The sequence below is a fragment of the Rhinolophus hipposideros genome, assembly GCF_964194185.1.
Source record: "Rhinolophus hipposideros genome assembly, chromosome: 12".
Classification (NCBI taxonomy): Eukaryota; Metazoa; Chordata; class Mammalia; order Chiroptera; family Rhinolophidae; genus Rhinolophus; species Rhinolophus hipposideros.
The window spans coordinates 76,742,929-76,767,199 of NC_138058.1; the positions used below are offsets into that span (position 1 = coordinate 76,742,929).

General features: G+C 50.2%; 1 protein-coding gene across 16 annotated transcripts in view; it reads left to right on the forward strand.

Moving 5' to 3' along the window:
- Positions 1 to 24,271, forward strand: part of MYT1L (myelin transcription factor 1 like) — a 368,814-nt gene that overhangs the window by 221,394 nt on the left and 123,149 nt on the right. For 15 of the 16 annotated variants that reach the window (XM_081068000.1, XM_081067996.1, XM_081067997.1 and 12 more), the window contains 4 exons: positions 11,295 to 11,453; positions 22,614 to 22,668; positions 22,819 to 22,852; positions 23,101 to 23,163. In XM_081068000.1, coding sequence (XP_080924126.1) covers positions 22,614 to 22,668; positions 22,819 to 22,852; positions 23,101 to 23,163 — 152 coding nt within the window. In that variant the 5' untranslated portion in view covers positions 11,295 to 11,453. Of the gene's footprint in view, positions 1 to 11,294; positions 11,454 to 21,278; positions 21,402 to 22,613; positions 22,669 to 22,818; positions 22,853 to 23,100; positions 23,164 to 24,271 lie in introns of all 16 variants that reach the window. The other variant, XM_081068002.1, reaches the window with a different exon arrangement.

Here is a 24,271-nt window from a genome sequence, read left to right on the forward strand (position 1 = left end):
ATCAGAGATATTGGTCTGTAGTTTTCTTTTTTTGTGTTGTCCTTACCAGGTTTTGGTATCAGGATAATGTTGGCCTCATAAAATGAGTTAGGGAGTACTGACTCTTCTTCAATTTTTTGGAAGAGTTTGAGCAGGGTTGGTATTAGATCTTCTTTGAAGGTTTGGTAGTGAAGCCATCTGGTCCCGGACTTTTGCTTTGGGAAGGTTTTGGATGACTGATTCAATTTCTTTACTGGTGATTGGTCTGTTTAGATTTTCCAGTTCTTCATGGTTCAGCCTTGAAAGGCTATATGTTTCTAAGAACTTGTCCATTTCTTCTAGGTTATTGAATTTGGTGGCATATCGTCCTTCATAGTATTCTTGCATGAGTCTTTGTTTTTCTATGGTGTCCGTGATAACTTCCCCTTTTTCGTTTCTGATTTTGTTTATTAGTGTCTTCTTTCTTTTTATCTTAGTGAGCCTAGCCAAGGGTTTGTCAATTTTGTTAATCTTTTCAAAGAACCAGCTCTTGTCACATTAATTTTTTCTATTGTCTTTTTGTTCTCTATTTCATTTAGTTCTGCTCTGATTTTTATTATTTCCTTTCTTCTGTTGACCTTAGGTTTGTTCTTTGTTCTTCTTTTTCTAGTTCTTTAAGGTGTAACATGAGATTATTTATTTGTGATTTTTCTTGTTTCTTGAGATAAGCCTGTAATGATATAAATTTGCCTCTTAAAACTGCTTTTGCTGCATCCCAAAAATTTTGGTAGGACGTATTTTCATTCTCATTTATTTCTATGTATCTTTTGATCTCTCCTCTAATTTCTCCTTTGACCCAGTTGTTCTTTAAAAGTATGTTGTTCATGCGTCCTATTTGGGAGACCACCTCAGGGATACTGTGGATACCTGATCATGGCATTGTACACCAGAAGCTAAACATTAATGAATGCCAACTATAATTTTATATATATAATGTGATGGTTCAGTGTGAGGTCGGAGGGATAGTGGATGGGGGGAGGGGGGTTCACAGTATGAGGGATATAAATGATGAACGTCTAAGTATTACCTTGTTTTGTACACCTGAAACTAATAAATAAATTAATTAATTAAAAAAAAAAAAAGTATGTTGTTCAATCTCCATGTATTTGTGTTTTTTCCTGGTTTCTTTTTGTAGTTGATATCCAATTTCAAAGCCTTGTGATCAGAGAATATGCCTGGTATGATTTCAATCTTCTTAAATTTGCTGAGGTTTTATGTCCCAATATATGGTGTATCCTTGAGAATGTTCCATGTACACTAGAAAAGAATGTATAGTCTGATGTTTTAGGATGAAATGCTCTATATATGTCAATTATGTCCATTTCATCTAATGTGTCATTTAGGGCTGCTATTTCGTTATTTATTTTCTGTTTGGATGATCTATCCATAACTGTCAATAATGTATTTAAGTCCCCTAGTATAATTGTGTTTTGGTCAATTTCTCCCTTTAGTTCTGTTAGTAGTTGCTTGGTATGTTTCGGTGCTCCCTGATTGGGGGCATAAATATTGATGACTCTTATGTCTTCTTGTTGTATAGTCCCCTTTACCATTATGAAATGTCCATCTTTGTCTCTTGTTACCTTTTTCACCCTGAAGTCTGTTTCATATGATATCATTTTGGCTACACCCTATTTTCTCTGGATACCATTTGCTTGGAGTGTCAATTTCCACCCTTTCAGTTTGAGTCTATGGTTGTCCTTGTAGCTGAGATGTGTCTCTTGGAGACAGCATATGGTTGCGTTTAGTTTTTTGATCCAATCTGCTACTCTGTGCCTTTTTATTGGTGAGTGCAGTCCATTTACATTTGGGGTGATTATTGATATGTGAGGATTTCCTATCATTCTATCTCTAGTTTTCTGGTAAGAATGTGTCTCCATTGTTTCTTTGCCTTTTTGTTGTTGTCTGTTATTTCTGTGTGGTGGTATTCTATGATGTTTCCCTCTGTTTCTTCTTTTATTACAGTACATATTTCAGTTCTGGATTTTTTTTGAGTGGTTACCATTAAGTTTATGTAAAAGAAAGTTTGATATTTAGAGTATTCCATTTTCTTCAGCATGCTTACTTTCTCCATTCCCATATTCCGGTTCAGGCCTTCACTCTCCCCCTTTTTATGTTTTGGTTGCTACAAATTGTCCCTGTTGATAGTGGTCGAATAGTCTCCTTTAGTATTTCTTGTAGTGCAGGTCATATATTAGAAAATTCCCTCAGCTTCTGTATGTCTGGGAAGGTCTTTATTCCTCCTTCATGTCTAAAGGATATCTTTGCTAGGTATATTATTCTTGGCTCATAATTTCTCTCTTTCAATAGTTTGAATATTTGGTTCCACTCCCTCCTGGCTTGTAGAGTTTCTGCTGAAAAATCTAATGATAATCTAATGGGCTTTCCTTTATAGGATACCATCTTCTTTTCCCTGCCTGCCTTGAGGATTCTTTCTTTGTCGTTGGTTTTAGACAGCTTCAATACAACATGCCTTGGAGAAGCCCTGTTGGGATTCAGGTAATTAGTTGTTCTGTTTGCTTCTTGGATTCAAGGATCCAATTCTTTCCACAAGTTTGGGAAGTTTTTGTCTACTATTTGTTTGAATATACTCTCTGTTCCCTTCTCTCTTTCTTCTTCTTCTGGTATGCCCATTATTCTCATATTGCTCTTTCTGATGGAATCAGAAAGTTCTTGTAGAGTTCTTTCATTTCTTTTAAGTCTCAAGTCTCTTTCTTCTTCCATCCGTGTCATTTCCAGGTTTCTATCTTCGATGTTACTGATTCTTTCCTCCATCTGGTCAACTCTACTACCTAAGCTGGCTATTTCATTCTTCATTTCTTCTATTGAATTCTTAATCTCCAGACATTCTATTTGATTCTTTTTTAAAATTTCAATCTCTTTGATTGTGTTTCTGAGTTCATTAAACTGCCTTTCTTTGTTTTCTTGCATCTCATTGAGTTTTTTTCAGAACTGCAATCTTGAATTCTTTGTCATTTAAATGACATATTTCCATATCTTTAAGTTCATTTTCTGGAGACTTTTCACTTTCTTTCTGAGCTGTCTTGTTGCCTTGGTTATGCATGGCAATTAATGATTTATTATTTCTCTTCCTGGTATATCTACAGGAGTGGATTCTGCAACAGGTTGATAGGAAGAGGTCTTTTTTTTGTTTTCCAGTATGTGTTGGTAGAATGTTTTATTTTCTCTCCAACTGCAACATTTTTTCTCTCTCACACTGTAGTGTTATGTTTTCTCTGTACTTTTCCAACTTCTCACACAATGGGGGGATTCCCTGGAAGGCAGGCTTCTCCTCTGTTAACAGTTCGCCTGGGTTATTGGGCACTGTGTCCTTGTGGGGATGCGGAGAGCTTTTGAAGTTCCAAAGCCTGGGAATCTGCACTCGATTCAGAGCCCGTATGTTTCAGCAGTTCTGTTTACTCCTGCAGGGATTCGCTCAGATAGGTGGGGCCAGGGGCGGGGTGAGTTGTGAGAGGTGGCCCAGAGCAATGGCAGCAATCTCCACCACAGCCGTCCTGCTTCCACAGCTTCCTCCCCTTTGCTGGAACTAGTTGGGCTGCAAATCTGTGTCTGTGGTCCACAGTTCTCAGAACAGCAAATATTCAGTTCTTTTGATCTGACACTGGTACTGTTCCGCTTCTAGCACCGGGCAGGTGGGGGCGGGGCGAGCTCTGGGAGGGTAGGGAGGGGGCGGCTAGTCTCCGTGCCTAAGGCTTCCGTTCTCCGCCCGGCAGTGAGGGCTTAAACCACCGATTTCAGCCCTCTTCCCTCAGTCTTTGCTCCGAGGTCTGCCGTGAGCGAGCGTTGGGTTCAGCGGTTTTGTATGCTGCCCCCTCAGCCCTGTGGGCCGTAAGCGGAGCCCTAGCAGTCCGAGTCCTTCCCTCTCCCGCAGCTGCGGAGGATCCGGGAGCAGCGGACTGCGAGCACTGAGCTAGGTCTGTGTCCTGCGCCCGCGCGACTCCGTCTCCGCACTTCTCCTCTCCCTCCTCCCCCGCTCGCGCGATTCACCCACCTGGAGGTGAATTCAGTAGTCGGCCTCTTCGTCTTGCCTGTCTGCTGTGCAAGGAGTCCTTTGTGGAGTTATTGTTGTCCGATTCGTTGTAAATTCCAGGGCAGCTTTACAGAGGCTCACCTCACGCCGCCATTTTAATGACGTCTAGAGCGTCATGGTTTCAAGGCTCTTTCATGTAGTGAGCATTAGTGTGTCATTCCTGTTTGTAAGTGAGTAACGTGCTCTTGTGGGGAAACTTCACTGCGCTTATCCTCATCTGCTGGTGGAAGTTGGAGCTTGTTCCACAGTTTGGACGTCACCAGTTGTGCTGCTCTGAATATGCTCGTACAAGGTGTTGTGTGCACTTGGTCTCACTTCTTACCCAGGAGTGGGACTGCTTTCTTTCCTCATACTTTGGTATTATAGCTGAGTTTCCTTTGCCAAATCCAGGGTCATGAAGATTTACTCATGTTACCTTCTAAGGTTTTTATAATTTCACCTCTTTTACATTTGGGTCTTTGATCCCATGTGAGTTCATTTTTATATATGGTGTGAGGTAAGGATCCAAAGTCATTATTTTTGCATGGCAACTCTCAAGTCTATTTCAGTGGTCTCTGTGTCTATGTTTATGCAGCACTATACTTCGAGTATGTAGATTACTGTTGCTTTGTAGTAAGATTTGAAATTGGCAAGTGTGAGTTCTTTGTTTCTTATGACATTAGCTGTGGGTATATTGTGTGAGCACAGGTTGGTCCCTGTTCTTTCTGTGCTGCACATTCTTAAAACGGGCACGGGAGCCGTTATTGGCAGTTCCAATGATGAAGAATCTATTACTGTGGGAGCAGGCGTTATGTCATTGCACAGCTCCATCGTGACTTGCCCAGAGGACTCCAGGAGACACCAAGGCCTGGCCCAGAGGAACAAATCTGTAGGATGGCTGCACCTGCCAAGTGGCCCCATCAAGTGTGCCTGTCACCCTGAAGTGTTGCCTTGTGCAGCCTCAGGCCTGGCCCCGTGACCAGACCACATTTAACTGCACAGCTTCTCCACACCAGGCAGCACACCCAGTCTAGAGCCAGCCGCCAGTCCTCCTGACGTGACTTCTTGGGTCTCCGTTAGCAGCGAGTTCCATTCTGAATGTTCTCAGTCAGCCCCGAAGAGCTATACAGGAAAGTGGTATTTCTTGGTTTCCTGCTTTCTGCGCTTCTCACCTTTGGCACCGTCCATACAGAGAGACAGCTGTAGCAGTAGGAAAATGGGAGAATCCACTCAGGAGTCCTGCCAGAATGCGCACAACCTTGACACACTCTCCACTTCATTCTGCAAACACCCAAAATACAAAAGGAGAGTTTCTGTAGCACTTCAGACAGTCAAGTAAGCAGAGTGTTGCAATACTGTGTGATAAAGCACTTTCTGTCTGAAATGAGGGCTGCAGAAGAGAAGACATGGATGGAGGCGTGCACAGATGGGTGGTCAGTCTCATGATTGTACGGGCACAGAGGAGGCACTTGGGCCAGCCTGGGCCCGGTGCCCTCAGCTTTCTCGCAGAGAATTACCGGGCACGGAGTCACAGGGCCAGATGTGGTCCATGCACACACAGGGGTGTGGGAAGGCGAAGGACACAGGCCATGCAGCCCGGTGTGGTGGGGCCTTGGGCATTGCTTCAGGTGGGCTCAGCAGGTAGGCTAGGGCCCCGTCCTGCAGAGCTGGGGGCCTCACGGTAGGGCACTGCTTTACCTTGAAGGTAGTGGAGAAACACTCTGGAACTGTGAGCAGGAAGAAGGTTGCCTGGCATTCATTTTACAAAGTTGTACCTTAGAAAGTGGAAGAAAATGGATGAAACGGGAGCTGGGCATTCAGAGCAGGGATGAGAAGGCCCAGACCATGGTCAGAGCTGTGGATTACAGCAAAAGAAACAGAAAGGGGAGGGAAAATGCAACAGACCTTTGAGAGGGAGACTTGGCTAACCCTGACACAACTGGCTGTGGGGCAGGGCGATGATGGAGATTTGTGGGCTGGCGGCGTGCATAATGTCACTATGCACAAACTCGGGGCAAGGAGGTTTGGGTGGGTGTTCAGTGAGTGACGCTTCAGCCTGGTGGTCCATAATGGTTTGCGTGGGATATCTAAGTAGAAGAGTCCAAAAGGCATCAGGAACAGTGTGAGGCTCAGGCAAGACAGAGGCTCGAGGCACAGATGGCAGTGCCCCACCATGCAGGTGGTATTGTGACAGTGAATCGAGTCTGACTGGAAAACACGATGTGGCCCTCGGGAAGGGCAGATTCACATGATGGAGCATTCGGAGGCTTTATCTGGGCTGATGGGGACGCCTGCTCGGTTCCCCATCAGTCCCAAGGCTAGAGCGGTCACGTCCAAGCCCACTCCTGAAAACACCTTTCTGCCGTGGCTGAGTGGAGCCAGTGATGAGTGTTCTGCAGTTGGGGTGATATGTGGGGCCCCCAAGGACCTGAGCAGAGCTGAGTGTGCTCTGGGAGCCTTTCCACACTCCCCATGGGCCCGTGGGCAGCATGGCCCTGCAAGGTTACCCAGAGAATACATGCTGTATGTAAAATGTTGGCTCCTGTTGTGGTTTTCATGTCGTCTATAATATTCATAACATGCACATTGGATCGAGGTGTCAAATATGTTTTTCACAAAGGGTCACATTGTAAAATCTTGCAAGCCACCAACCTAGTTCCACATAGAAAAGATGAGCCAGAGCCCCAGCAAGGACAGCTGAAGGCCATGGCACCTCCTTTTAGAAAAGAAGATGCACACCGAGGCTGGGACTCCTGCCTGGCTCCGCCCTTTTCCCAGCTGACCCACAAGGAACGCGTGGAAAGGGGGCGCGTGGAGTCCCATCATGTCCTCCAGGCTGTCCTTCACTGTTTCACTGTGGGCAACCTGGGCTTTGTTGCCCGACTTGCTGAGCGAAAACAGGCCAATTATTTCACGTCTTTCCAGCTTCTGTTCGAATCTGCAAAACAGGCAAAGTAACACCCACTTGATGAGTTGTGAAGACGAGGCCCTGGGAAGCCGCCTGGCGCCCAGACGCCTTCTTCCCCCACCTGCCTTCACTCATCTGTTTCATCATCGATCAAATGTTAAGCACTGCTTGTCCTGTGTCACTGTGTGAGATACAAGTGACACAGTGGTGGGACGTGCTGTCTAACCACTTGTGAAGACAAATAACCACCAAAATAAATGCAAATGTGTAACTGGGACAAAAACTCTTTGGGGCATATACAATAGTATTCTTAAAACTTGAAAATGCAACTGAAGTTCTTAAAGATAAATTTGAGAAAACCAGAAGATAGAGAAAAAAGAAAAACATATGGAAAAAAATATGAAAGCTAATCAATGGAGGATAAATTTACACAATCCAAATTCATTTACTAGAAATTTAAAAGAAACTATTAAAGAGGGAGAAGTTATCAAAGAAGGGAGAAGCACGTCCCCAGGGTCAGTGGGCTTCCGGCTGTGTGCAGGCTGGGTGCTGCACAGCGAGAGGAGAGAGGGCTGTGCCTGCAGAAAGCCAGGATCAGGAGAAGGTCCTGCGAGCTGTTTACAGGGGACACTGGGCTTCTGAGGAGCAGGGAGCCAGACTGGCCTCAGCAGCAGCAGAAGCCCTGCTGTCTTGCTCTCTGGAAGTGATTTGCGTGGAGAAGGCCACACGTGAGGGTAAAATGAAGACATTTCCCGACCTGCAAGTCCAAGGACGGAACCTTTCGTTGTAAGTCTTCATTCTGAAGAGACACCTGGGGCTGAGTGTCAGCAAGTGGAGCAGAAATCGGGTAGGGGCCTGTCTGGCGTATAACAGTGCCCTGCCCCGTCTCTGCCAGTGCTGAGGGTGAAGCAGGGAGCCCTGTGCCCCCCGCTGTGGCCAGTTGGTGCTCAATACCCCGCTCAGCCCCTCTTCTTCTTTCAGGTTCTCCAGGGGGACCCTTGAGAATGTACATTTTTCAAAAGCAAATAAAAAGAAATAAAGTAGGTCTGAGACCTTGATTTCCTCAAATAAATTTCCCAGAGAGAATTTCTGCCACTGACTTTTAACATTAAAAGATGAGCTGGAAGTCCGATAGGTTCTGAATGCTGGCCGCCCCCTGGTGCTGCGGCCTCAGCCTGCTCCTGCCCCTGCCCCTGCTCCCGCTCCTGCCCCTGCCTCTGCCCCGCTCCTGCTCCTGCCCCTGCCCCTGCCCCTGCCCCTGCCCTGCTCCCGCTCCTGCCCCTGCCTCTGCCCTGCTCCTGCTCCTGCCCCTGCCCCTGCCCCTGCCCCTGCCCTGCTCCCGCTCCCGCCCCTGCCCCTGCCCCTGCCCCTGCCCCTGCCCCGCTCTTGCTCCCGCCCCTGCCCCTGCCCCTGCCCCTGCCCCTGCCCCTGCCCTGCTCCTGCCCCTGCCCCTGCCCCTGCCCCTGCCCCTGCCTCTGCTCCTGCTCCTGCCCTGGGGCGGGGGGGGGGGGAGCGGGGGGGGGCGGCCACTGGGCTTCCCATAATGACTGCCCATCTCTCAGTGCCAGGAAACCTCGCTGATGGAGCAGTGTGAACACACTGCTTTCAGATACAGTAACATTCCTGTGTTTCCAGCTCGTTCCTGTAAGAGGCTTTGTCTCACCTGGTCTCATGGTTAACAACACACAAAACACACAGGCGAATCTGCTGTGGTCTAATCTCGACTCCCGCTGATTGGTGCTGAGGACCTGGAGCTGGGTGGGGCGGTAACGGACAGCTGGCTTGTCACTCATTGATATGTGATTCAGCTACTTATTCTTAACCAGTGTGAGCTGTTTCTACATGTACTTCTTGATAATGAATCTTAGCTGCTTGGAAAATGCTTCTTTTTATAACCATAGTTTTCTAAAAGAATTTATTTTAAAAAGACAGACATCTGCATATGTCAGTATTAAAACTGAACATGGTTTCAATGAATTAATTTGTTTTAATTTTTGTCTTAGTAGATTATGTTGTATTTTTCTCAATTATTAGTGGTGAGTTTTGTTTCATTTGGGGTTTTTAGGGTAAATTTATTGATGGCCATGGAATTTCTACTTTACCCAAACATACTATGTTACATTCTTTTTCTTTCTATTGATTCATATTTTCTATTTTTCTTTATACTCAAACTAAATGATTTTTCCACATATTTAAGTGGCAACTGTGTTGACTCTGATGCCCCTCTGTGCTCTCCCCGACTTTGTGCAGCAGTGGCTTGGCCGTCCTCTCACATGGTCACTCGAGTCCCCCTGCAGTAACGGGGCTGAATGAAGGCGAGGTGCCCCAGTGAGCAGCTGGCTGTCTGCATGGGGCTCCGCTGTTCCCAGCAGTTACACGTGAGAAACCTGGGCTTTGAGACACTGGAGCACTGCACTAATGCGGTATAGGCGCGCTCCCACTGGTGAGCGGTGACGGCGGCCTGACACTGTGTGTATTATCTGATTTAGACGCTGAAAAACTCTGGGAATTTAATGCTTAGAGAACAACAAGCTCGGGTCATGAGGTAGTAAGAGGTCATGCTTTGGTAACCCACGTCTGTCTGATTTCCAGTCTTTTAACTATTAAACATGTCACTGGTTGGTTGAGTCACTTCCGTAACATAACCCGATCGATTAGATTTAGGATTAGAATTAGAATTAGAATGCCTCCACACATGTTGATAGAAGTGCTGTCTTTTCTTTCTTCCCTCCTTCTGTCCTCCATCCCCTCCTTCCCTCTTTCCCTCTACCTCTCCTTTTTTCTTTTTTCCTTTTGCCATCCAGTCAACAACCCATGTTGACCAACCACTAGGTGTAGGCCCGTGAGATAAAGGACAGTGGAATTGTCCCCGCCCCGCGCGGTGTACAGCCCAGAACCTCCGGCCTATGAGACAGACGAAGGTCGATCTCATAGTAACTGTCGTTGAAGGGAAACCAGTCAATCTGAAGGAGCAGGTGGGGAGAAGTGCGTTTTAAATGGTGAAGTTGAAAAGAAGAAACACAAATCTGGTGTAATTCCTTTCTCTGTCTGGGAACTTATGATTTTACCTCCTCTGTGTCTGCAGCCTCATGTTCTTGTCAAGACACACATGTTCAAACACTCACTACCTGTGTGGATGAAATCATGCCTCGGGAAAATTAAGTATACAAGGACAGGCTTTACACCTCAGTACCTAACGGTCAGAAAATAGACAAGGACGCAGGTTTCCAGGGTCAGGAAAGGGTCACTGAGTTCTGAGGAAAATGGCCCGATGGCCCCTTGGCTTCTCATTTGTTGTCTGAATGAGGATTTACAAAGGGACTCTATGTAGCACATAGGTGTGATGCCGGTTTTCTACCTTGCTGGTTGTCTGTAGTCAGTGTCCCCTGTAAATGCCTGAGCGCGTGACCTCCTAGCACAGCCAGGCGCTGGCCTCGCTCGCCTGTGGGGGCTGCCGTGAACCCCAGGAGCAGGAAGCACCAGTCCTTTTAGTGAGTGAACACTTCGGACAAGCGTCCACGGCTGTTACTGGGGGGAACGCAGCCAGTGCCACCACCCAGAGGTTCGTCCAGGGCCACCAGGGCTCGCTCGCATTCCTCCCCTGTGTCCCAGTCCTCTAGGTTCTTTTAGGCCATGTGCTTGAATGGGATTTCTGGCGTTGGGAGAGGTCCTAGATTTGAAGACGAGAAAGCTGGGGTTCACTATGGCTCTCCCTCTTACTAGCTGAGGCGCTTTGAGCAAATGTTTTAACCACTCATCGTCAGTTTCTTCATTCATAAAATTAGCAGAAAAATGGTTAGATGACATAATGGATCAGAAGGTGATGTTCTGTAAACCTTGTAGCTGTGCCACAAGAGACCAGCTGGCAAGAGACCAGCCTAGTGCTACGGCCACAGTTGACCCTGAGAAATGGCACACCAGCAGGGATGGCGTGTACATCCTGAGTTAGAGTTAGCCTGCCATGCTGCCCTGTCGGCTGATTCTGCCCCAGCTCTCAGAAGGACAGTCTGTGTAAGGAAGCCTGGCAGGCTACTGTCCCTCAGAACCAGGAATTCTAGAATGTTCTGCATCTCACAGACTGCACGGCTGACTTGGCTGGCAGCAACAAGACTTCCCAGACAGGGACACCTGAGCATGTCTGGGGCAACCTTCTCAGACCCAGTAGGGCAGGCCCCATGTCTGGGAGGACGATTCTCAGGGGAACCGCCATCTATGGGCAGGAAAGAGGATGAAGGGCCATGCCGACCGTGGCAAGGGGAGTGCGCTCTGGGTTTCTGCCTGATGTCAGTTCTGCCGAACTTAAAGCATTTGGCACCTTACATTCTTGTTCATGTTTTGCAGATGGAAAAATCGAGGCACAGAGAAACTAAGTGACTTCGCCACAGTCACAAGCTGGGGAGGACCAGGATTAGAGCTTAGCAAGAACCCGTGACTCCAGGCCTGTGTCCTGCCCACAGAGCCACGCTGCCTCCTTTCCTGGGACAGAAGACTTCCAGCAAGGTAATGCATGGCCTCCATTCAGGGGCTATGGGCGCCCTGCATGAGTGTCAGGGACTGACCAGCACTCGCTTGTCCTGACACGGGTTAGACATCTGGTCTGACCCCCACTGTCAGCCTGGTGCAGCCTTGTGGGATTGTAACCGGAGGCCACATGAATCCAGGGCTCGTGCTGCCTGCGCCGCTCAGCCAATAGGCCGACACAGGAGCTGGGTCACAGAAGCAGCGTTTATTATCAGAGCGCCGGTGGTCTAAGAGGGCAGCGGGTTAACACCTCCACAGACTGCCTTCCATCTCAGACCGGCTGGGGGTATTGAAGGGAAAATCAGGGCACTCTCCCAGGGGCTGCATGGCGTCCCGGAGGTGTGTTCTCCTTCCATGATGTCCCCCTCTGTCATCGCATCTCTTGTGGCGCTAGTGGTCTGGGAACGGTGGGGGAGTAACCTGGGAAAATGCTAAGCGATAGAGTTTGTAATTAGCAAGTGTCTACAAGGTGATCTTCTAAGATGAGGAGCAGGGACCGGGACAGGGCATCCCGGAGATGTTCTGAGTACAGGGGCCCCGCTGGGCCCTGCTGCAGAATCATAGCTGCCACCTCCCCTTTAGCTCCCCCACCATCTTCGCTTCCTGTCAACCCGCAAGTGTCTCTACTATAGCCTCTTCCAGGCCCTTCCTCCACCCTGCCTCCTCCTCATACTATCAGCTCTCCCTCTGATGGACAGATAGACCCTGTCCTGGGACAGTGAAAACACAGCTTTCGTTAGGCCCCGCAAGCTCTTCCCATGTCTTGCCTTTTGGGGGCCTGTCCGGGACAGCCCTGTCTCATTGCCCGTCCACTGTGCAGTCTGGCTGGGTCCTACCTTCCTCCTGAACTTCTCTCTCAATTTCCCCGTTTACCTCAGGAGCCCAAATCCAGACAGTGTCGGGTGGAAGGGGTTTTTAGCATCACAGCCCCACATCCTGCCATCCGAGGGATGGACTTCCACACACGGCCGCAGCTAGACGATCCCACCTCTGCTGACCACCTCCTGGTGAGGCCCCAGCTGCACTCAGGGCCCCTGTCAAAACCCTATGGTCCCAACCTTATGTTCCTTCCTTTCCCTGCAGCCCTTCTGGAACTTTCTCCCCTCTTGCCTTCTATTATGTGCTGTTTCTTCAGGCTCTCTTTCTATCATTAGATCACTCTTCCTCTGTGGATGTGTTTTATTCTGACTCATGCCCTCTGAAACCCTCTTGAAGTGAGGTTGTGTCTCATTTGGTGGAGTCCCTCTCCCATGGAGAAGGATGTGCCAACATACAAACAGGTGTCCAACCGTGATAGCAGCCGACGAGCCATGAAGGCATTGGACTGCCAAGGGCAACGTCACTCCTTCCACGGGCAGAGTTCTTCAGTTTAGCAAGTTCTTCTAGACCCACTGTGCACATCCACCTCCATCTGGCCCCGCGCAAGCTTGTGGGAGTGTTCTTCTTATTGTGGTGTCTGTAGTGCGTGGACATGCGAGTCATGGGAGAGACACAGTGACGGTCAAGTTCCACCCACAGATGTCACGCCCAGCGCTTCTCTGCAACACCCACACATGCTGCCCGTTTCACAGTCTGAGACGTCTGAATGTCTGAACATTTTCTGTGGAATAGTGTATTTTGTCTCCTGTGAACACAAACATAGTTCACAGGTTATACGTTCTGTCACTTATAGACATAAGTTCTGGAATTTTTCTGTTCTTTATCCTTTTAGTATTGTCCGCCCCTTTAAAAATAAGTAAAACATTTTTTAAAAACTGAATTTTAAAAAACTTATAAAATTGACAATCACAAGAATAATTTAAATATCAATATAAATGAACAGTTTAATTAATATCTTTCTCTGTCAGAACATATTTGAATCTTTGAATTTTATTTTTCGTGCCTTTACCAAAAGCTGACTTAGGGAGAAGTTAGGTGGAAAAGGCTGAGTATAGGCAGCCAGTCTCAGCAGCAACCCCATAGATCTGCCTGCACCTGTGTGTGGAGAGTATTACTACTTATGAGGAGCAGTTCTCATGTCACATTTATGTTTTTATAACTGTCAAAAACAGATATGTCGTCCCCTCTTCTTGTTCACCTCCACCTGGGGGGCAGGTGTCGCTGAGGCAGCTGCCCATCAGGGAAGGACGTACTTGCTGTTGGCTGGCTGATGAGCACGCAGCCCCTGGGTGTAGGACAGACCACAGACGGAGACCGGACAGCCAGCCGGGGCGTCGGGGGGATGCATCTGCTGAGGTCGGGAGGACTGAGCCCGGCGAGGGCCCAGGAGGAACTGGGCCCACTCGTCAGGGCCCTCAGGACACTGGACATGAGGCTCAGTGAGGGGCTCATAGCCAGGCCGGAGCGCATGGAACTCTTTCCAAATGCCTGCTTGGATGACCTACAGTTTTTATTCATATTAGGTTGGTGCAAAAGTAATTGCGGTTTAAAAAGTTAAAAACAATTGCCAAAGCTGAAATTATTTTTGCACCAACCTAATATATGGGGGGTGGGGGGGAGAATAATACCAAAGTTAAAAAAAAAAAAAACAAGCTAGAAGAAAACTCTTGCAGCAAATAAGATAGGCAAAGGGCTTACTACCATAAGATACAGAAGGCTATATCACACATCGATGTGAAATTTTTAAAGAGAAGAAAAATAGGCAAAGGGGGAGGATAGCAACTTCACAGCATAGGAAATACCAGAGGCCAAATAGGAGAAGTGCCTTAGCTATCATGGCCAGGCGGAAAGCAGGGGACGCAGTAACAAGCTGTGTTCTTTCCCTAGGCAAAAGTAAAAGATTTGTGAGATCATGGAGACTGGCACTTAGAAAAATGGGCATAACCATCTGGTACTAAAAAATACATGTATTTTTACACTTTCTAACAGTACTGACAATATCATTTTAGAAAACATATTATAGAAATATGTACAAAGATTTGTGTGATATTTATTGCACCTTTTTACAGTGGAATAAAGCAACTACATGAAATAAAACAACCTAAATATCCATTAGTGGGAAACTGACAGTGATGGTTGGATAGATTACAGTACATGCATTCTAGGCAATATTATGCATCTACTCAAGAAATTAACTTAATCCACAGGCACTGACCTGGAGAGATAGCTGTGATTGTGGGTAAGTGAAAAATAGCAACTTCCAGAAAAGTCGGCGTGTAGTGGAGCCTGCCCTTGTACACAGTAAGCATGTGAAAGGAAAGCCGCTCTGTTTGTCCATTCTGTGTGAAGCGGGGAGAACTGTGGTTCCCTCTGGATGAGGAAATGGGCTGGAGGAAGAGAGATTAGTGAAAGTGCTACTCTCCTCCCCACTGCTGAGCTGTGCTTTTTTTTCAGCTCAATAGTGTAGAGGACATAAAGGAAAGAAAGGCAGGTGCTGCTTAGGCTTGAGCTAGTCAGCAGGGATCCAGTCTGGATTCTTCCCTGATGGAAACGGGAAGATAACATCCCAGCTGTAGATGTAATGGATTGACAAGGAAGCCAATCAGGGGGACCAGGACTCCCGAGGAAACGCAACAACAGGCTCATAGGTCAGGCTGGACTCAGGTGGAGTCCGGGGAGGTGGAAAGGAACAGCAACAAAAAGACAGCAGTGAAACCGGAACGTGATCATTTGACAGAGGAATGGAGAAAGTCAAATACGGCTGGAAGGTTTCAGACTGGAAGATGAGCGCTTCGTTTATGGAGTAAATGACCACTGAGAAATACTGGACCAATGCAGGCTGGTACTGATCTCCTCAGAAGATGTACAAAGCAGTGGAGGAAAACCTTCTGACTGTAATGCAGAGAAACAAACGTGTGTAAAACACGAGAGGGGGGAGGCGAGAGCAATAAGTGACAGTGAGACAGGAAGAGATGGCGTTCTGGAAAGAACCACTGTGAACACGGTTTTAAGTGATATATGTGAGCTGGCCGTCTTCTGGGAGCAGCTCGCAACGTGGACTCGAGGTTGGAATGAGAGCCTGGTGTTACAGACACGGGGCTTGGCCTGCACCACGAGCAGCAGAGACGTTTCCTGAGTGTGCGTGGACCTGGGCAGGACACTGTGGGGTGGGGGGTGGGGGAAAGTGGGCGTTAGCACCTGGTACTTACTGAGGGTGACAGGCTCTGGCAATTTGTGAAGTAGGTCGCCGGTGACCCCTGAAACAGATTTCAGGAGTGACATCCAGCAGGGAGGGGTGGATGGTGGAGGTGCGGACGCTGTGGGAGAAGTTTGGCACAAAGAGAGAGAGATGTGACGATTGCTAGAGGTCAGCGGGGCAAAAAGGTGGAAAGCAGAGGGCGGGGTGAGAGGAGCAGGTGGAATATGCTGGAAGGAAGGGTGAGCTAGGGAACAAGCCCTCCTCTGCTGTCACCACTCAGGGAAGTGATCTCACAAGACCCATCAGTGGTGGGAGGTGGCATGTGGCAATGGTTAGGTGTGGGGACCCCGAACCCGCGCGTGAATTCCAGCTTTGGTGTCCTTTTTAGCTGGCTAACCTTGACCCATCACTGAGCCTGTGTGAGTCCTGGACTTTGTAATCACCATGCACACAGGTGGCTGCAAGGAAGAAGCAAGAGACTAGAGAACACACTTGGCCCAGCCCCAGGTGGTGAGACCTAAGGCATGGCCGCGACGCAGGGCCCAGATCCCCGACCATGAGAAGAGTTGGAAGGGAGATTTGTCACTCAGACCGAAGGGAAAGGAAATCAAAACCAGAGCAGGCGGTGGGTGATCGTGAGCAACTCCGTGGATGGCTTTTCCATCCTTCCTAGTGAAGGGACGAGCAGTGGCATGACTCAGAGGGGACAGTGGTGCAAAGGAGAGCGCCCGAGGTTCACCCAAGGACACGTGCTGACGGTCAAGCCCCGCGGATGTTTGGCACTACGAGCAGGTACCTAACAATGCACAGAGGACATCCTCTCACCCTACATGACAAGTGTCACAGACCACACCTGGGGTCAGGAGCAGGCCCCATGCCTTCGGAGAACTGCAGCTCGGAGGCTGAACTGAGAGGAAAGCACCCAGGCACCTTGCCAGGTCCTCCTGGAAAATCGTTTTATTCCCGTCACTGGACCATGCAGTGAGCTGAGCAGAAACTGTAGACCTGCGAGAGCTGAGATCATGGGCGCCACCGCCCAGCCTCGCACAGCAGAGACGCTGCCGCCACCTGCCCCTGGGACCTGTGCTGTCACCGCCCTGCATCCAGTCACCAGGTGAAGGATGGCGCTGACGCAGAAGACTGAGCAGCTGGTTCGAGGGATGGTGCCCCGTCCACAGGGCCGTTCAGGGGCTCCACAGCACCCGCGTCCACTCTGCACCTCCACCTGGCAGTCCCGGCGTGAGCCAGCACCTGGGGGGCAGGAGATGCAGGTCCTGGGGGACAGGGAAGCCGAAACCAGCTCCTTAGACAAGACCATAGCAACTTTCAGGGAAATTAAAGAACACGTCACTCCAAGAAGAGGGCTGGCGAGGACATTGGGCTAAATTCTTAAACGCTTAGCGAAGCCCATGTGCTTGTTCAGAGAAGGCGGCGTGTGTGGCCCGTCATGTCCACACTCAACGTCCCATCCAATCCTCGGGGACCCCAGCGCCCATGAGAGCCGGAAGGGAACGCTTCTTGTGATGTCACATGGAGGGCTGTTTCAGGTCTGGTTTCTCCATGACCCTTCGCGGCCCTGGGACTGAGACACTGGCTTTGTTTTCACCCTCCAGGGTAGCACACGGGACAGGAGCGGGACCCTGGGAGGCCCGGAAGCACAGCCACACTGCAGCCCCACGCTGCCCTCAGCACAGCAGTGCACGTGGCTGGAGCCTGGCTTCTGACCTGACTGGGACCAGCTGGACAGCAGCCCGTCAGATGCCCGAGGGCTGGGCCGGTGTCATAGCCCCGTCCACATGGGACCTCAGGCAGCTGGGGCTGCCACGTGGGAGAGCAAGCGTCACTGCCTGGGGACTGTACGTGAACAGTCTCCAGACCCTCCTGTTTCTCCAGAAAAATCAGAAATTCCACTTAGGATACCAAGGCTCCAGAATTTGGGTGCAAGTCCAGTATGATAAGATGGAGACCCTGCCAGACAGTTGAGAACGTGAGCTGCCACAGGGCCCCAGCCCAAGTGCTCATTTCTGCCAGGACTGGCAGGTGGAGCCATGGAGAAGTAAAGAGAAACACCCACATGCAGAAAAGCAGGTATTTATGCACATCCACGTTTATTTTCTTTTTCACTCAGGGCCAGAAGAGCAACTAGTTAACCAAGAATTAGTTCAGTATTTGAAGGGCAGCGGACCTGGTGTTTCATGGAAAGTTCTGGAAAGGGTGCCTTCCCCACGTGGCCAGAGCTCCACACCTAAAAGTGTTTGCTGCAATAGTGCTGAGTGGAGAGGAGCCTCAGGGCTCTATTGTCATCTCTGCACGTCACTGACGAGCTAGCAGTGGCCTCAGGCCTTCCATGGGTCGCCAGCAGCTCCAGGTGGCCTGAGACATGCTCGCAAAGGGGCCTCCCCGTCCTGTGGCGGCCACTTCTCCTGAACCACTGCCCAGCGGGCCTTCCTGTCTCCACTGTTACTGTAGCCAGAGTAACTGAGAAGCAGATTTCCATTGATGCAAAATTGCCTGATTGCCCCTTATTTAGTCAAAGCGAACATCGGTTATTTTGTCTAAGGATCTCACTGCTTGATGATCCTGTCATCACCTGTGGCACCTTTGAAGCTGTGGTTTAGTTTCATCTGTCCCACTGGATCCCCAGGCCCTGGCATGGCTGCGAAATCCGTCCTTGGACACAGGACACCCAGGATTTGCAGACGAGCCCTGTCCCGGTTGCTTCTTCTGAAGTTGGCAAGACCTCTGATATGAAGTCCAGTAACTGCACAAGCTTGACGGACGGCGTTTACCTTGACCTTCCGTTGACGCAGCCACTGTTGACGTCCCCTCCCCATTCGTACAGCAGAGGCTTCTCTGGCAGCATGTGAGGGCTGTTTCTCTGCAGCTCTTTTATTTGTTTAAAAGTTTTCAAAACCACAGTAAAACTGTTAATAAGTAGTAATTAAGAATGTAGCTGGCCAGGCCGGCCCGGTGGCTCAGGTGGTTGGAGCTCCGTGCTCCTAACTCCGAAGGCTATGGTTCGAGCTGAGCTGCCGCTGAGCTTCCGGATGGCTCAGTTGGTTGGAGTGCGTCCTCTCAACCACAAGGTTGCTGGTTCGACTCCCGCAAGGAATGGTTAGTTGCTTTGCCTCAGCAACTAACAACGGCAACTGGACCTGGAGCTGAGCTGCACCCTCCACAACTAAGACTGAAAGGACAACAACTTGACTTGGAAAAAAGTCCCAGAAGTACACACTGTTCCCCAATAAAGTCCTGTACCCCTTCCCCAATAAAATCTTAAAAAAAAAAAAAAAAAAGAATGTAGCGGGCCAAGAGAAGCCTTAGTTCACTGTAATTCACTCGTTCACTCATTAACCTAAAGTCCACAGACGCCTCTGTACACTGGCATTTTCTACCATCTCTGCCTGCCTAACACAGGACCCTTCCCTTTTCTCCAACAAGTTTCTTTCTCTGTATTCAAAAGACAAGGGGCTGGGGGAACATCATCGTGGTTGTTCCCTTGCGTCTGGGTCCAACTGCTGTGGCCCCAGCACAGGCACATGCAGGTCCTGGGTGAGGGGTCTGAGAGAGGCCAGCCTGGTGTCCTTGTGCAGTGCCCCAGGGACCTGCTTTCCGAGTGACGGTGTCAGGATGACAGATGTCCTCTCTAGGCCGTCTACTACTGGATGTCTTTCTTGCAAACTCTCATCACATCGATGGATGTTTTCTTAGGGTTTGCAGCTTTGTATACAGAGTTCAGGCCCAGACGAGGCTTGGAAGTTTATTGAGAGCGTGGCCTGTGCTGCACAGGATTTTTGTTGTGCTTTCACGACAGGACGTCATTTGGGTTCTACAGTCTTGAGCCATGAGAGAGGCGGAGGGACCGGCTATGGGAAGGGACTGGCCCGCGTTCCCCCAGGCTGTGCCCATAGTGCACCCCCTACTGGCCCTTTTTGGGGTACATGGAACACACTGCCGTGCCTCTGAGCCTCAGGGTCTTCACACATCCTTTTCCCTCTGCCGGGAACCACACACCTGACACCTGTACTGCGGCTTTCAGCTCGGCTCAGATCTCAGGCAGGAAGCCTGTCTTGTGTGTCTGCTCCCCCACGGGGGGCTGGATGCAGCTCCCCCTGTGCTGTCACGCCACACTGAGAATGCTTCCACCTGATCCCCTAACACGAAGTTCCACTTGATTGTGAATGCCTAAGGAATAGCCTTTCGTCCCATCATGTTTCCCCAGTCCTGTGACAGGTGCAGTGTCAGGAATACACTGTTTCCACAGTGACACCCACGTTCTCCATCACCTTCTCTATTATTATGTTTATTTTCAATTACAGGTGATACGCAATATTATATTAGTTTCAGGGGTACAGCATAGTGGGTAGACACGTGTAATGTAAGTGACCCCCTGACTAGTCTGGTCCCCACCCGGCACTGTGCACACTTATTACCGTGTCACTGACTCCGTTCCCTGTGCTGCACCTTACATCCCCGTGACTACTGTGTAACTCCCAATTTGTACTTCTTATCCCTTCACCTTTCTCACCCTGCCCCCAACCCCCTCCCTTCTAACACCCCAACAAGTCTAGCACCCATCCGACACCATACACAGTTATTACAACGTTACTGACTATATTCCTTACGCTATGCTCTACCTCCCCACGACTACTGTGTGACAGCCTATTTGTACTTCAATCCCTTCCCCCTTTGCACCCACACCCCCAGTCCCTCCCCCATCTGGCAACCATCAGAATGTTCTGTGTATCTAGGAGTTTGTTTCTGTGTTGGTGTATTTGTTCATTTCGTCAGTTCTTTAGATCCCACAGTGAACTCATATGGTATTTGTCTCCCTGTCTGACTTCTCTCACTTAGCACAGTGCCCTCCAGGTCCATCCATGTTGTGGCAAATGGTTAGTTTTCGTTTCTATGGCTGAGTGACACCCCCTGTACGTGGACCACCTCCTCTTTGTCCAGTTGTCTGGCGACAGCACCCAGCTTTCCTCCACATCTTGGATGTTGGCACACCTTTCACCGCGTGTCCGATTGGCCCGATATGCTTTGCTGAAGCTGGACAGTGTTTGGTAAATGTTCCCGCGTGGAGTAGCACTTTCAGAGCACTGTGTGTCACCCAGGGGTGCGGCTACCTCCCTCGCAAGCCCACACGTGCGTGTGTTCAGCGTTCAGTGTCCTGTGTGCTTAAGGAACAGAAGGGGCGGCACCAGGACAGGCTGGGGAGCACTGCATCACGCTGGTGGTTCTGGAGATGTTTCCGAAGTCCACATCCTTCCTGGGCCTCCCTTCCCTGGACAGCCATTGTGGCCCCTTCTTCCTCAGTAACTCGCTGGCTTCCCTCAGCTCCTCTGACCCCACTCCCGCTGCCCTCCGCACACTCTCACCCCGATACCTTATTTTCTAAAATATGCTTGTGAAGTGCCCACCGTCATTGTGCTCCAGAAAAGACAACAGCCATACATTGGCCGGGTTGCCTGGGACCCCTCCCATGTCTGCCCAGGCCTCAGAAGTGCCCCCTCTGCTCCATCAATCCCGTCTTTTCAGTGTTCCACCTGCCTCCTGCCAGCTCCTGACCCGCCATCATCCAGCAAACAGATTCCCTCATTCATTCATTCGTTCATTGATTCCCTCGTTAATTCATTCTCTCATTCCCTCATCTAGTCATACTCTGTACCCGTATCTGTGGGTAAGCTCAGGTACAGTCTCTCTTTCTTCCTCCTTCACCCGGACAGTCCTTAAGTGTCACAGCTTTCCTGAAGAGCCGTTCCTCAGTGAGCCCCTCCCCCTGGCTGCTCCTGCTCCGAAGCTCTCGTCGTCTGTCGTAGTGAATCTGGCACAGTCTTCTGTCTACACAGGTACTTCCCCGTTAAAGACGCTGAGCCCATCAGATGAGCTTATGTGGTTTAGTACACGTATTTCTATTTCTTCTGCATCGTCCGCGCACAATATCAGTAAATCAGTGTTCAGTGGTCAGCCGACAGGAAGGTTCAGTTGGGCGCGGCCTCTGCGATCCCCTGTGGCCTCTCTGTCAAATCTGGGGGGGAATCACGCCTGCCCAGCGCTTTCTGTGACCAGAGTGATGTTCCCACGCTCTCACGGGCTCCTCTCCCCCAGTCTGACCTTGGTTGCTGTGAACTGTGCAGTGGTGAGCCACTGTGTGGGGGTCACTGTCCTGGCAGCTCTGGCAGCTCCGGGCTGGGAAAGCCGCCAGAGACAGCTGTTCTCCTCCTGCGCGCAAAGGGCTGACCTTGCCTGCGCCCTCCCACGGGCCTCTGCTTGTATCTGTGCAGTCTTGCCCTGTATGGACTGTTCGTGTGTTGGGAACGTGTGGTGCACAGATACATAAGCTCAGCCCAGCATGTGTTCCTGGCTGAAAGACGCCATGGAGGGGCAGGTGGCTTGGCAGCAGAACCCCCCACTCGGAGATCAGGGCAAGCCAGGCCTGGAAGGTAGACACACTAAAGATACGTCCCTTGCACAGTTGTGAGGGTCACACAAAGTGGTTCTAGGAAAACACTGTGTAATCTGCAAAGTGCAAGACGTGGGGTTACCACGTGTCCTTAAAAAGCATCCTGACCATTTAGATCAGTGTGGCTGGTAGTGCACCCAGGACCTAGACGACAGGGAGGGCACCCCAAGGTCAAATGCCACTTCTGGGCCACCCACCTGCTCTCCTCTCACCTGCTGGAGAAGATGAAACCCCTCAGTTACACGGAGAACCCAGACATGACAGATGTCAGTCTGAGCCGCCCTGCAAACTTAACTTAAATTCTGGTACGAAGTACAAGTCAGCACCAACCCAGAGGTGTGTTCATCAGGCTGCACTCAGAGCTCATTGCCGGGGCAGGCCTCCTGGGTAAGCGTTCCGCGAGGTCAAGGTCTGCTCTGTTGTTTCTAACGTGTGGCGCTCCCGACACGTTCCTCCCCAAAGCCCCTTGGACAGGCGTCCCTTACAGAGGGAAGCAGGACTAAAACGCCCTCAGTACTATGCCAGGGCTCAGCCCGCGGCCGGCTGGCCGGCCCTGCTCGCAGGCGCAGGACACTGACCACCTCTTATCTGCCCGCAGATGGAAGTGGACACTGAAGAGAAGCGCCATCGCACCCGGTCCAAAGGGGTTCGAGGTACGTCCACAGCCGCCCGGGTGCCCGTGCGGCCAAGCTGGTCACCTCCATCCTGACTGCTGCCTTGACACCACCCACTCGGGAATTTTGTGTGGAAGGGGTCCTGTGATGGGTGGTAACTTTCTATCCGTGTCCCGTCTCTCTCCACAGTTCCTGTGGAGCCAGCCATACAGGAGCTGTTCAGGTGAGTGCCGTGATGAGGTGGGCCCGTGCCAGGCGGGGGGTGGGCGGTGCCTCAGAGTTCACGGGGCCTGCGCACGCCCCCGCGCTGATGGAAGCAAGCCCCCCACACTTGCACATAAAGAGCATCCCCGCCCCCCGTCCAGGTTTCTGGGTGCTGTCTGGGTGGCCTCTCCTCTCTCTGCCCCTGAAGCGTTCGGTCTCACCTGCCCCAGCCATGGCGCCTGTGTAATTAATTCTTTCCTGTTGCAGCTGCCCCACTCCTGGCTGTGACGGCAGTGGGCATGTGAGCGGCAAATACGCAAGACACAGAAGGTAATGCCTGCGTTTATTCACACTGTTCTGTCTCAAGTGACTCATGTGGGGACAAATCAAACGTGAACACAGTGGGCGGGTGTCCTTGGAAACAATGCTGCGCGTCGTCGTTTTCCTCTGACATGAGCTTGGTCCTTGGCCTCTTGTACAGGTTCTCAACATGTCAGCCGTTCTCACTGTCTTGTGGGACACGGTTTATGGTAATGCGTAAGCTGACACGTTGAGACCGTCCTGAAACTCGTTTCCGTGTGTGTGGGGGCAGTGCGCTGAGACCCCTGCTATGTCCTCACGAACGTGTATCTCCTTCCCCTTGCTCATGCAGTGGCTGCAAGGTGGTGACTCAGAGTGTGACCTTCTGGATCGTTTGCAGGAACGTGGCTCCCAGAATTCAACATTATCCTGGGATCAGAACCCCAAGCCCAGTCCCTGGGCAGCTGCTGGGGGTGGTCACAGTGGGAGCTAAACAGCATGTGTCGCCTAACGGGAGTTGAGGGCTTAAACGGTTGTGATTGTCATGAATACTGAACGAGGTCCGTCACAGAGCCGGTGCGGACAGAACCCGGGAGGTGGGTGGCCTGCTGGGCACCGCTGACATAGCGTCACAGCAGAGGCTGGGGGGCACAGAGACGTCAAGCTGCACATTGTTTTCCGCAACGAAGTTCTTCTGTGGGGTAGTAAGGCGGCTCTGCCTCTCGGGGTGTCTCCACTGTGATGAGTTGGAAGCGTCTACAACCTATGGTAAATTCTGAGCTAACTTTTCACAGACGATGTTGGCGGGACTGCGGTCATTCAGCGTGACAAGCCGTCAGGAAGCAAAGCGCGTAATCAAAGCTCAGATGCCAGAGCAGGTGTACAGGCCTCCGCGTGACCTTCCGTCACCGCCTCACGCCATAGGTCCTTTTCAGCTGAACAGTAATTTGTGGGTGAAATCAGGCAATTATTTTGAATGTCCTTTAGTAAAATCAAGGGAAAAACTACAAATTATTTCCCAGACCCCCACGTTAGCCTTCAAGGAGGCAGGGAATTTTTAACAAGCATCTGTGACGAGGTCCTTGTCAGACTTCTGTTATGTTTATAAGTAGACCGCAGGAATGGTGAGCCCTTTCTT